This window comes from Heptranchias perlo, chromosome 44, assembly GCF_035084215.1.
Source record: "Heptranchias perlo isolate sHepPer1 chromosome 44, sHepPer1.hap1, whole genome shotgun sequence".
Classification (NCBI taxonomy): Eukaryota; Metazoa; Chordata; class Chondrichthyes; order Hexanchiformes; family Hexanchidae; genus Heptranchias; species Heptranchias perlo.
The window spans coordinates 6,164,117-6,176,521 of NC_090368.1; the positions used below are offsets into that span (position 1 = coordinate 6,164,117).

Here is a 12,405-nt window from a genome sequence, read left to right on the forward strand (position 1 = left end):
ATGACGGCACACATTCTGTGCTCAATATGCTATCTAGGTCACCCAACATCTCCATGGAGAATGAAATCAGCTTTTAATATTGATGAGTTAGAACTCTGCTTTGATGCAGACATTCCAACAAAGCCAGATTAAGGACCTTATTTAGATAAGACAAATAAGGCAACGCAACACTCAAACATAAATACAAGTCAGCTTGGCTCAGCGGGTAGCTCCCTCGCCTCTGAATCAGGAGTTTGTGGGTTCGAGCCCCACTCCAGAACTTGAGCCCATAATCTAGAATGACGCTCCAGTGCAGTACTGAAGGAGTGCTGTGCTGTTGGAGGAGCCTTTGGATGGAATATCAGACCATAAGAGGGTATCGGACGGATGAAAATAATCCTGTGGGACTGTTCAAAGAGAGGCAGAAATGTTCTCCTGGGACAACCATCCTCCTGCAACCACCACCAAAAACAGATTAACCGGTCGTTCATCTCATTGCTGTTTGTGGGACTTTGCTGTGTGCGAAATGGCTGCCATATTTGCCTACATAAGGGGAACTGCTGCTCAAAAAGTAATGCATTGTATGTGAAACACTTTAGAATATTTCTGTGAGGTAATTTGATTAACTCTGTGCTCAAAAGAGAAGCATGCAAGTGTTTTAAATAAAAGTGGAACACTGTTCTCTATTCTGGAGGCGCGGATCAGGTACAGGACAGAATAGATGTAGAGTGAAACTAATCCACCAAAATGGCACTTTCATTACCAGCCATCCACCTGGCCTCTGAGTGCGGTTGCTAATCTTGTAAAAATGAAGCCTGGTTTACAGGTAGTTTTAGACTTGGGCTCATGTCCAGAAGGAAGTGGGTAGGGATCGCCACAATACTCATCTCACGTAGCATTCTTGAAGGAGAGTGAGAGACACTTCCATCCACACTGGCCTGGGAACTTACTTTAGGCCTAGACTTTACCAAAGAACCTGCACTTTGCAGCAAATGAACCCATCACAAATTAGTATGACAACCGTTGTTAAAGTGTTTTAGGGTGATCTTTCTTTCAATTTGTTCTGCATTTAACAACTAATCAATTCAACGACTGAGGTCAGGAAGAGGTCATGAGTCAATGCCACTTTAATCACTGCCAAGTTGTACCAGGGCCATCGGCTCCCAACGCGTGGGGCTCGTGTGGGTGGCAGCAACACAAAAAGTGACGTTACCAGAGTCGCTAAACTAGCAGCTGGGAAGTTCCTCCCTCGGGGCTCTGAGTTTAGGCAGCCTGTCACTACACAATGCTTTACTAATGTCCTAGCTGTCAGCCTTAGCTCAATGGGTAGCACTCTCTCACCTCGGAGTCAGAAGGTCATGGGTTCGAGCCCCACTCCAGAGACTAGAGCACAAAATCTAGGCCGACACTCCCAGTGCAGCACTGAGGGAGTGCTGCATTGTCAGAGGTGCCGTTTTTCGGATGAAATGTTAAACCGAGGCCCCGTCTGCCCTCTCGGGTGGAGGTAAAAGATCCCATGGCACTATTCGAAGAGGAGCAGGGGAGCTTGCTGTGCACAAATTGGTTACTGTGTTTCCGACATCACAACAGTGGCTGCACTTCAAAATTACTTCATTGGCTGTGAAGCACTTTCATAGAATCATAGGAAGGTTACAGCACGGAAGGAGGCCATTCAGCCCATCGAGTCCGTGCCGGCTCCATACAAGAGCAATCCAGCTAGTCCCACTGCCCCCGCCCTATCCCCGTAATCCTGCACATTTTTTCCTTTCAAGTACTTATCCAGTTCCCTTTTGAAGGCCATGATTGAATCTGCCTCCACCACCCCCTCGGGCAGTGCATTCCAGATCCTAACCACTCGCTGGGTAAAAAAGTTTTTCCTCATGTCACCTTTGGTTCCTTTGCCAATCACCTTAAATCTACGCCCTCTGGTTCTTGACCATTCCACCAATGGGAACAGTTTCTCTCTATCTACTCTGTCCAGGCCCTTCATGATTTTGAACACCTCGATCAAATCTCCTCGCGACCGTCTCTGTTCCAGGGAGAACAACCCCAGCTTCTCCAGTCTATCCAGGTAATTTAAGTCCCTCATCACTGGAATCATTCCAGTAAACTTTGGGCCGTCCTGAGGACGTGAAAGGCGCAAGTCTCTCTTTCTTCTTTCTTAGCTACACTGCCTCCTGGGAAGTCATTTCCGCTCTGTCCTGGATACACAAAAGCAGATTCTGTGCACCACTGTGGGTTTTGGGAGAATGCACTTTGTGGGCCACCTATGTTATTTCTTTGTCAAGCATTCGAGTTTGTAAACAACAAAAGCTGGCCATCAGGTCATGACTCAATTTTCAAGCTAAGGCGGGGGGGGGGCGGAAATAAAGAACAAAAGTCACTACAGCTGTTTTCATATTGGCACTTGTTTCAATTCGGAATCTGGATAACCAGCATCTGTGAGCCATCTTCCGGCATTTACGCTAACGAATGGGGCTCCGTTATTCCAGTGACAGAGACAGTTTGTTGTGGGTACGTTTTGCTGGAGTAAGGGAGCCAGAACCCAGATTAACGGTGCAGGTGTAAAAGTGGCTTTATCTACCAGCTGGTGTGTTTATAGACAATACTGCACAAATTCTATTGACCAACGGCTGTAACACAACACATTAAAACATTTAAAGTTACCTGTGAAGCGCCTTGGGATGTTTTACTATGTTAAAGGTACTACATTAATGAAAGTTGTTGTTGTTATCCCGTTGATATATTGGAAACTAGTGAGCATACACATTTATACAGCAGATTTAATCAGCAGTACTTAAAAAGGGGGCCCTTGGCTGATTTTATCCCCCTCTCTAGCCGAGCGATGTTGAAGTCAACGATAGTGTACCCACAGCTCCCGATCAGCTAACTCAGCATAGACTGGGAATTAAACTTGGGGTTATTGGGTGTTACTCAAACTGGAGGAGGGTTGGAAATGTGAGCCCTTGGGGTCAGTGCTGGGTCCACTTCTGATATATACAGAAGATTTGGACTTGGGCATAGCGAGCACGATAGGGAAGTTTGCTGATGACAACTTGTGTTTATACAGAGCCTATGACATAGTAAAACGTCCCCAAAGCGCTTCACGGGAGCGATTTTATCAAACGAAATTTGACACCGAGCCACATGAGGAGATATTAGGACAGGTGACCAAAAGCTTGGTCAAAGAGGTAGGTTTTATGGAGCATCTTAAAGGAGGAGAGAGAGGCGGAGAGGTTTAGGGAGGGAATTCCAGAGCTTAGGGTCCAGGCAGCTGAAGGCGCGGCCGTCAATGGTGGAGCGATGAACGCAAAAATTGGGATGGGGTGGGCGGGTGGTGGTGAGGTTTAGCCAAGGACTGTAAAAGATCTCAGGATATAGGCAGATTAGCAGAAAGGGGAGACAAATGGCAGATCCAATTTAATGAAGTGTGCGGTAATGAAATTTGGGACGTAAAACCATTTTGTTTTTTTTTTAAAAGCGGGACCTAGGATACAGCTAAGAGGTTATGATAAAATCTCACAAGGCAACAGTCAGGCTGCAGCTAAGTGTGCTGTGTTAGCCAGCAGAGGTGCGATGGGCCAAATGGCCTCGTCTTGCACAGGGAAAATTTACGATTATGATTCTTGTGTGGAGTTTTAGGTTCCCTATTATAGAAAGGAGAGTACAGAGCGCAGATTCACCAGGGATGAGAAACTGTAGTTACGAGGAGAGACTTGAGATACTGGGACCATTGCAGCAGAGAAGACGAAGATGATTTTTAAAAATTTCTCAGGATGTGGGTAACGCTGACAAGGCCACATTTATTGGTCATTCCTCGTTGCCCTGAGGAAGTGGGGGGCACATTCTTGAACCACTGGTAGCAATTTTTTGTACAACTGTGTGGTTTGCTAGAACTCTTCCGTTGGCATTAAGAGTCAACCACAGTGTGGGACTGGAGTCAGGCGTAGGCCCAGGCCGGGTAGGGGTGGCAGGTTCCCTTTCCCTGGACGATATTAGTGAATCTGTTGAGTTTTTACAACAATCCCGTAGCTTTCGTGGTCTTTTTTTTAAACCAGATTTACTGAATTCACTTACACAATTTGCCATGGAGGGATCTGAACTCTCAATCTCTGGGTTGCAGGTCTGGTATTATTACCACTAGAAATGTACCCTTTCTGGCAGAGGTTTTTACAATTTCTCTATGGTAAATGGAGAAACTATTTCCTCTGGTCAGTGAGGAAGGTTCATCAATTTATGACTGTCACTAAGAGCGAGGAGAGGGGTTCGGAAAAATGCCTTTCCAGAGAGATGTTGGAGCATGGAATACTTTGGCACAGGGCGAAGCTGCAGACTTGAATACTTCTCCCATACCGGAGAAAGATCTTCCAACACCTCTCTCACACTCCTGGACAGGACACAAGAAAAGCTTGCAATCTTACAGGCCTTCCCTCCCTCCTGTCTGGCTGATAACCTCTCTCTCAACTGTTTTTTGGTCTGTTTCATCAATATTGCTGCCTCCAAACTTTTCTCCTGGACTTTCGAAACTCTGAACACACCATCCCTCATGCATTACCTCTTCCAGCCTCCACCAGAGGGTAATTTTAACCTTCACTGAGCGGGTGGGAGTTCAGAATAGTTGTTTTTGAGGTCGCGACCACAACCTGGCTCCAATGTGGGCGTGTAAAAGTACTAGGAATGGAAAGTCAGAAAAACTTTGCAGTCGCGACCCAAAAAACAACTATTTTTTTTAACTTCCCACCCGCCCCCAACCCACCCGCTCTTGGGGGTTAAAATCCACCCCGCCCCCCCCCCCCACCAAGACTTATTGCACAGTCTTCAACTCTCCAATTCATTCTTTTCAAGACCTCAAAACTGTGGAACCCCTTGTCTCCCTCAGTCTTCCCTTCCCCGATAATCAACAAGCTTTTAAAACCCAAGATTAGGCACCTGACCACTACTTTGTGACTTACCACTCCTGCTGTCCTGAACTATGGGAAGGGTTCTGAAGGCAGGTCGTACACCCAAAAACGTCATCCTGTCTCTTCTCTTTAAAGATTTGGGCTCTCCTGCTGAGTGGCCAGGATTTCTGTCTATGTTTCACATTCTTTTTATATATATATATATATTTGTTCTCGAGATGTGGGCAACACCAGCAAAGCAGCATCTATTGCCCATCCCTGGCTGCTGAGGGCATTAAGGGTCAACCATGTAGCGTGGACCCGGAGTCGTGGGCCAGGCCGGCTAGGGTGCCAGAATCCTACCCTGAAGCCGTCTGCCTAGCCCACAATTCAATTTCACAACTTGGCCACAATGGGATTTGAATCCATGGCCTCTGGGTTGTCTACTCCAACGCAACAACCACTAGGTTGCCGTACGGTCAGACTTTTAGCCCTTGCAGCGTTTCCTTTTCATGTACGGGCCTTGGCGCTTTATCTTGGTGGCTCAACACTATTTCTTGAAAAGTCATTACGTATAGGAAGAGACTGTAAATACAGGAAATAGAAACAGAACTGATGCTACATTGGTGATACGGAGGAGTGGGAAGGATACAAGACAGAGATCTTGCATATGTTTCAGATAAAACTGCAACTGTACACAGTGCGAAGAAAATTCCAACAAAGACAGGGAAAAGCACACCTCAACAGGATGGAGTCTCTTAAGGTGCTGCTGTGAGTTAGTGCAATGTCCTTTCCCTTCCGGACTCTGGGTTTCAATCCGACCCGCACTGACAGAATGAAAGTTTCCTTTCTCTGCTGGCTATAAGGATCCGACATGAAAGGAGCTTGGCTGGTAGATGTGATCCCACTGCACAACACTGCAAAGATGTCTGGGATGGGCGGTGGAAATGTCACACTGATGCAAATAGGGGCTGCTAATCTGGAGCTGGGGCTAAAGCACATTGTTGGGGAAGAGTAGTGAGCTTTGCCCTGCAGTATTGGTGTGCTGGAGTCTGGGTGAAATAAGAAGTGTTCTGTTTTCTAATGCCAACACAAACCTTGCCTCAAGGAGCAGAAAAAAATGACGCACCCGTTGAAGTATAAAAATAGTTTTACTAATTTAACAAAATTAATTTTATCACTGTCAATCTCCACCAGTGCATAAGCTTTGAGTCTTGGAGTCATCCAAACACTATTTCTGGATTTAATTTCTCTCCTCTCAATCTTGGTAGCATCTGCAATAAAGGCCTTGCATAGTTTCTAAGTGCAATCGCACCCCTAACCCAAGAAAAATGCAGCAGGTTTTATTATAGCATTGTGCGCTGCTAGCAGTAAACCTGTGGCCAAGAACCCACACGAGCCACAATCTGATCCGAAACAGGAAAAGTGCTCATGCTTTCTGGACACTCAGCTATCTTGCATTTGGGCTATCTCAGCTTCCTGTGCTACATATTCAAATGTCAAACCGCTGAGATGACGTTTGCTATTAACACGTCCACTCCTAGATTATGAGCATTGTCCAATTAAGACTGTTCAGAACATAAAAAGCTCATTGACTCCAGTAGGATCAGTAATGTCACTAGGCATACAAATTGGAAAAAAATATATACTTTAAGGTTTGGTGATGGGTCTCTTGTGCAACACTCAATCACTTTAAATTATTCACACTGGGAGTGACAGACCTGTACCCACCAGTACTGTACCCCAGTGTTATACAGTGACAGACCTGTACCCACCAGTACTGTACCCCAGTGTTATACAGTGACAGACCTGTACCCACCAGTACTGTACCCTAGTGTTATACAGTGACAGACCTGTACCCACCAGTACTGTACCCCAGTGTTATACAGTGACAGACCTGTACCCACCAGTACTGTACCCCAGTGTTATAGTGACAGACCTGTACCCACCAGTACTGTACCCCAGTGTTATAGTGACAGACCTGTACCAGACCTGTACCCACCAGTACTGTACCCCAGTGTTATACAGAGACAGACCTGTACCCACCAGTACTGTACCCCAGTGTTATAGTGACAGACCTGTACCCACCAGTACTGTACCCCAGTATTATAGTGACAGACCTGTACCCACCAGTACTGTACCCTAGTGTTATACAGTGACAGACCTGTACCCACCAGTACTGTACCCCAGTGTTATAGTGACAGACCTGTACCCACCAGTACTGTACCCCAGTGTTATATAGTGACAAACCTGTACCCACCAGTACTGTACCCATGTGTTATACAGCTCAAAATGCTCTTTCTAGACACAGCCTGCTTGAAAGGACAGAGTCTATAGATGTACTGCTGGGAGTTTACCCACAGTTCAAGTGGGTGTAGTATAAAAACTTTACACCCTGACCTGCACTATTATGCTTTACTGAAATCCTAGTGATACTAGACTCGTAGGCAGTGACTCCTTATCTCTGGTATCTCACTTATGTAAGTGTGTGCTGTCTGCAGAGACACCAACATCCACAGAGGCACCTTCCAGCAGGACTCACAATGTCCAATAATGTGAGGCACGCTGATCAGGAGCAGGAACTTGGATTGATTTCTGCCCTCCCTAGCCCGGCACGCCAGCAATTAATACACTGCTCTTGTATACACGGGAGGAGACTCCAACACACCCCACTGTGTGAACAGGGTACCCAATGAGCCCTAAGGCTGCATTTTAACTCACACTAGTGTAATCAGCTAGTGAAAGGAAGCTGCCTGTCCAGTTTATTTGCTTTATCTTTGGAACAATTATGAGAAGAATGTCGACATTGTTGCAATAGGAATATAGTTGAAGAAAGAGGTTTTGAAAGAAAAGTTAACGGAAACTTCTGACTTCAATCAACTTCTACGGATCACATAAAACACTACAGCAATGTCAAGTCCTGTGCAACAACTCTATTTTTATTTAATCTGAATAAGAAAACTACAGCGTCGAAACCACAGTTTCTGGAGGTTAATGATAATTTTATTTTGAGCTTTGTATTGTACAGATTAGCAAGGGTAGCAGTGTGACTAAACACTATTACACTGTGCTTGTACACACAGGAAGGAGACTCCAGCACACACCACTGAGTATGTGAAAGAAAGAGAGAAAGAGAGAAGAAAAAGAGAGAAGGAAAGAAGAGAGAAGGAAAGAAAAAGAGAAGGAAGAAAAAGAGAGAAGGAAAGAAAGAAAAACAGAGAAAGAAAGAGAGAAAGAATTGCATTTATATAGCATCTTTCATGACCTCAGGACACCCCAAAGTACTTTACAGCTAATGAAGTATTTTTTGAAGTGCAGTCACTGTTATAATATAGGGAACACTGCAGCCAATTTGCACACAGCAAGATCCCACAAACAGCAATGAGATAACGGCCAGACAATCTGTTTTTAGTGGTGTTGGTTGAGCGATAAATATTGGCCAGGACACCGGGCAGAACTCCCCCTGCCCTTCTTCGAAATAGTGCGAAAGACGGCACCTCCGACATAGCAGCACTCCCTCAGTACTGGCACTGGAGCATCAGCCTGGGTTACGGGCTCAAGTCTCCGGAGTGGGAGTTGGACCCATGACCTTCTGACTCGGAGGCGAGAGTGCTCCCTGTGTAAAAGTTCCAGTCATTATGTTGCTATCCAAGGCTATCACAGGGGCTCAGTTGGTAAGCGCATCCCCTGGTGAGGTACGGAGCTACACAGACCATGAAAGCCCCTTGTTATAAGCTCTGTCACCAAGTTGACGGATCTCAGCCGGAACAAAGGCTGCTACAACTGGCCCTTGGTGCCCTCAGGCTGGGGGAATAAAATGATCAGCCAGGGCTCCCGCTGTTTAGGGCTATGCAGTGATTCCTTAGCCACGTGCGGAGGTCAGCTGAGTGTAGGATCTGGATCAGCTGAAACGTCCCACACAGTCAACTAGTCTGACACTTGGATTCCAACTCGCATTAGATGTGGTCAATTGGGTGAGATAGCAGAGAGCTGCCAATCCCTATGGACCCGCACGCCAGTGTGAATCGTTGCCTCTGGGGCGGAAGGGAAAAACTGGGGAAAGATTTTTTAAAAATACAAACTTGTTTTTTTGGGAGGGGAGCTGGGAATTTCGGCATCTCAGCCAGCAATGGTCAACTCAGAATTATTAACAACGGTGGAACGCCGGAAAGAGTGCAGTCTAAACTAAAGCCTGCAGTAAAATTGTCTTGGATCGTAACGTGCCGGCAGCATTGCGATATACACAAGGCAACAGACTATGCAAACCTAGTGTGTAATATGCTTCATGCCTTAGCGTTGGAATCTGTAAAATAAAGAACCTTCGCTGGATCTAAAAAAAGTTACAAAAAAATACAGTATGTTATTTAACTTTCTTCTTAGAAACATCATCTCAACTCAGTTTAGAAGAGAGAGAGACAGAAAAAGAGAAAGAGAGAGAGAGGGAGAGAGAAAAAAAGAGCGAGAGTGAGAGACAGGATCATAGCTGTTCTGCAATACAGTGCACACCAGTCAGTAGGAATGTTTGTTTAAAGTGGGCGCTTACTTAGGCATGGGTTCAGCTCCCACAGGCTCGACAGTGTTAAGTTAAATGGAACGTGCATTCCTGGTGTAGGTTTCGACAATGGATATGGGGACTTTCTATTAAAACGACACCATCAAAAAGTACTGAAAAATGCAGTTCCACAGCAGGCGAGTAACTGAGGTGGATAGATGCACTTACCCGCACAAGGTACGACACCCCCGGCCCCATCACCTCCTCGTCTGGGTGCAGCCAGCCACGGGTCGGCTTGTTCACAAAGCTGCCATGGCGTGTCCACTCGTCGCCCCCAAGCTGCCCGCCTTCCACTCGCGTCTTCTTCCCTCCGCAGCTGAGCTTGTTCATGTCCTGTATGGGATGAGAGAAAAGAGGCAGAGGTCTAGAGTCGGCCGTGCTGGGATGGTCGGTGCTTCCGCTGCCGCTGCTAGCGCCCGGGGCCTCCTTCACCCCGCTGGAAAACCCTTTCAGGTTGAGCAGGCTGGCCGGGTTGGAGAGCTTGAGGTTGGCCATTTTGGGAAAAAACGAACAAAGGGTGGTGGGACTGTCCTCGGATTCGGAAGAGAGTTCGCCGATGGGGAGCATGGGGGTCAGAGAGGAGGAGGAGATGGAGGAGGACAATGACTGGGTGGCCATGATCTCCACGGAGGCACACTGGGCCACCTCGTCCAAGGAGGTCAGAGAATCATTTCGGAAATGGCTGTACTTGCTTTTCTGAAGCATATCCATGTTTGAGGAAACCCTACACAGTGCTTACTGAGGCAAGAACAGATGTGTTCTTTCATAGCCTCATATGCTTATAGATTTTTCGCCTCCTCCTTTCCTCGATGACCAATGGCTCCTAGTATCTAGATCAGGAGTAGAATTTATGGCAATTGGAGCAATGTGAAAACTGCTTCAGTTAACACCAGTGCCCCAAAGGGATAAAACTGAAGGGGAGCCTGCTCAGTAAATACAGGTGGAGAGATCTTAAGAGTACGTAGGACAGCAGACGTAGTACAGGCAATTGGTAATAGTATCTTCTGAAGTCAATGCACTTATGTCATTAACGCAGCTTTCAAGGAAAGGAGACTTGTATACTTTTGAATGCAATTCTTTTACAGATTTAAACAGAATTCTTGTGCCCTCTTGTAACGCTTCGATTCAGTTACTGAATTAAATCAGCCATCAGTGCAATTAACGTCACAAATAGAAGAAAAAAACCAGTGCCCTAATAGGCACACCGCATTAGTATCCCACTGTCACTAAGTAGACTCTAGCAGGCAGAGGGATGGTCTTTAGCGCCCGCGTAATGTTGTCTCGGGATTAGTGACAGCCTTGCTTGATGCCAGAGGCTCCTTTGTGGTGGTGCTCAATGAAATGCTGTTTGGAAACATGCACATCGGATCCGTGGCAAACACAAACACACAGGGTACCCAGCCAGGAGCCACAGCTGTACCCAAGAGGTTTTCAGAACGCCCCAACCTGATTTAATCTTCTCCTCCTGTGTTACACACCGCCGTACCCGGGATTAAAACCACTCAGTGACACACAAGTCCGGACTTCATCAGGTCCAGCAAACAAGCCGTACATGGTTCGTGAAAAGAAAAAAGCACGCTGCAATAGCCTGTAATATAGTCCCAATTTACTGAGCTGTGGTTCTCCTTTCCTTCTGCACCATCTCCTTGCAGCAAGTACTGCACAGTGGCTGCATACTTCAACTGAAGAGGGCAGAGGGGAGGAGGAGAAAATAATAAAAGCCTGTCTACATCGTTCGTGCTCCTGCAATTTTTATGAATGAATTTAGGCGAGTGGGCTTTTTTTTTACTAGTGTGCGTGGTAATGAATTATTCCAGCAGCAGTGGATGGCTCCCAGTGACTAATGGTCCCTGGGGTACTTGGTTTCTGCTCAGTGAACAGCATCTTGCTGACTCATGTACCGTAAGTACAGCAGTCGACTCTGCACTAATTCTCAGCTGCTTTAACTGATAGAGGGAATCTTACCATCAAGATCACTTTTTCAAAGATTAAAAGGATTTACATGAATTTCAACATTTGAATTTTTTTCCCTCTGTAAATAAATGTCTTTTAAAAGGAAGAAACTTTTTTGATCATCAAGGTGAGGGATGTTTATCCTGAAGAATGCAAGAGTTTCCAATTCATGAACCCAGTGTCAACATCAAACACTCCCAGGTCTGGTACCACACGGGTTAGATACAGAGTAAAGCTCCCTCTACACTGTCCCATCAAACACTCCCAGGGCAGGTACAGGGTTAGATACAGAGTAAAGCTCCCTCTACACTGTCCCATCAAACACTCCCAGGGCAGGTACAGCACGGGTTAGATACAGAGTAAAGCTCCCTCTACACTGTCCCATCAAACACTCCCAGGGCAGGTACAGGGTTAGATACAGAGTAAAGCTCCCTCTACACTGTCCCATCAAACACTCCCAGGGCAGGTACCACACGGGTTAGATACAGAGTAAAGCTCCCTCTACACTGTCCCGTCAAACACTCCCAGGGCAGGTACAGCACGGGTTAGATACAGAGTAAAGCTCCCTCTACACTGTCCCATCAAACACTCCCAGGGCAGGTACAGCACGGGTTAGATACAGAGTAAAGCTCCCTCTACACTGTCCCATCAAACACTCCCTGGGCAGGTACAGGGTTAGATACAGAGTAAAGCTCCCTCTACACCGTCCCATCAAACACTCCCAGGGCAGGTACAGGATAGCTAAATAGAGTAACGTTATCTGTATTTTGCACAGAGATCCCCCGACTGCGCCTGTGTGATAGAAAGCTTCGATAGCACAGGCAGTCAATGTCCTTACTGACAGTGGAAGAAAAAGCAAACCCTGCTTTAAAATTGTGCTCCCCGGCACCTCTCCTTGATCAGTCCCAGTGCAGCAACCAGGAGGCACGAGTCTCCATCACAAAAACAACTCAATTTGACACTAAATGCCAATCTCACGCAGGAGATGTGGCGAGGCTAACTGGTGTAGAAAATACACAGTAATAGGGAGTCATGACACAT

The 12,405-nt window shown here is 46.4% G+C and overlaps 1 protein-coding gene across 7 annotated transcripts in view; it reads right to left on the reverse strand.

The window, feature by feature from the left end:
- The window catches only part of shc1 (SHC (Src homology 2 domain containing) transforming protein 1), a 115,164-nt gene that overhangs the window by 35,240 nt on the left and 67,519 nt on the right, over positions 1-12,405 (reverse strand). For 5 of the 7 annotated variants that reach the window (XM_067976048.1, XM_067976050.1, XM_067976047.1 and 2 more), the window contains exon 2: positions 9,580-9,744. In XM_067976048.1, the coding sequence (XP_067832149.1) occupies positions 9,580-9,741 (162 nt within the window). In that variant the 5' untranslated portion in view covers positions 9,742-9,744. The other 2 variants (XM_067976051.1, XM_067976045.1) reach the window with 2 other exon arrangements.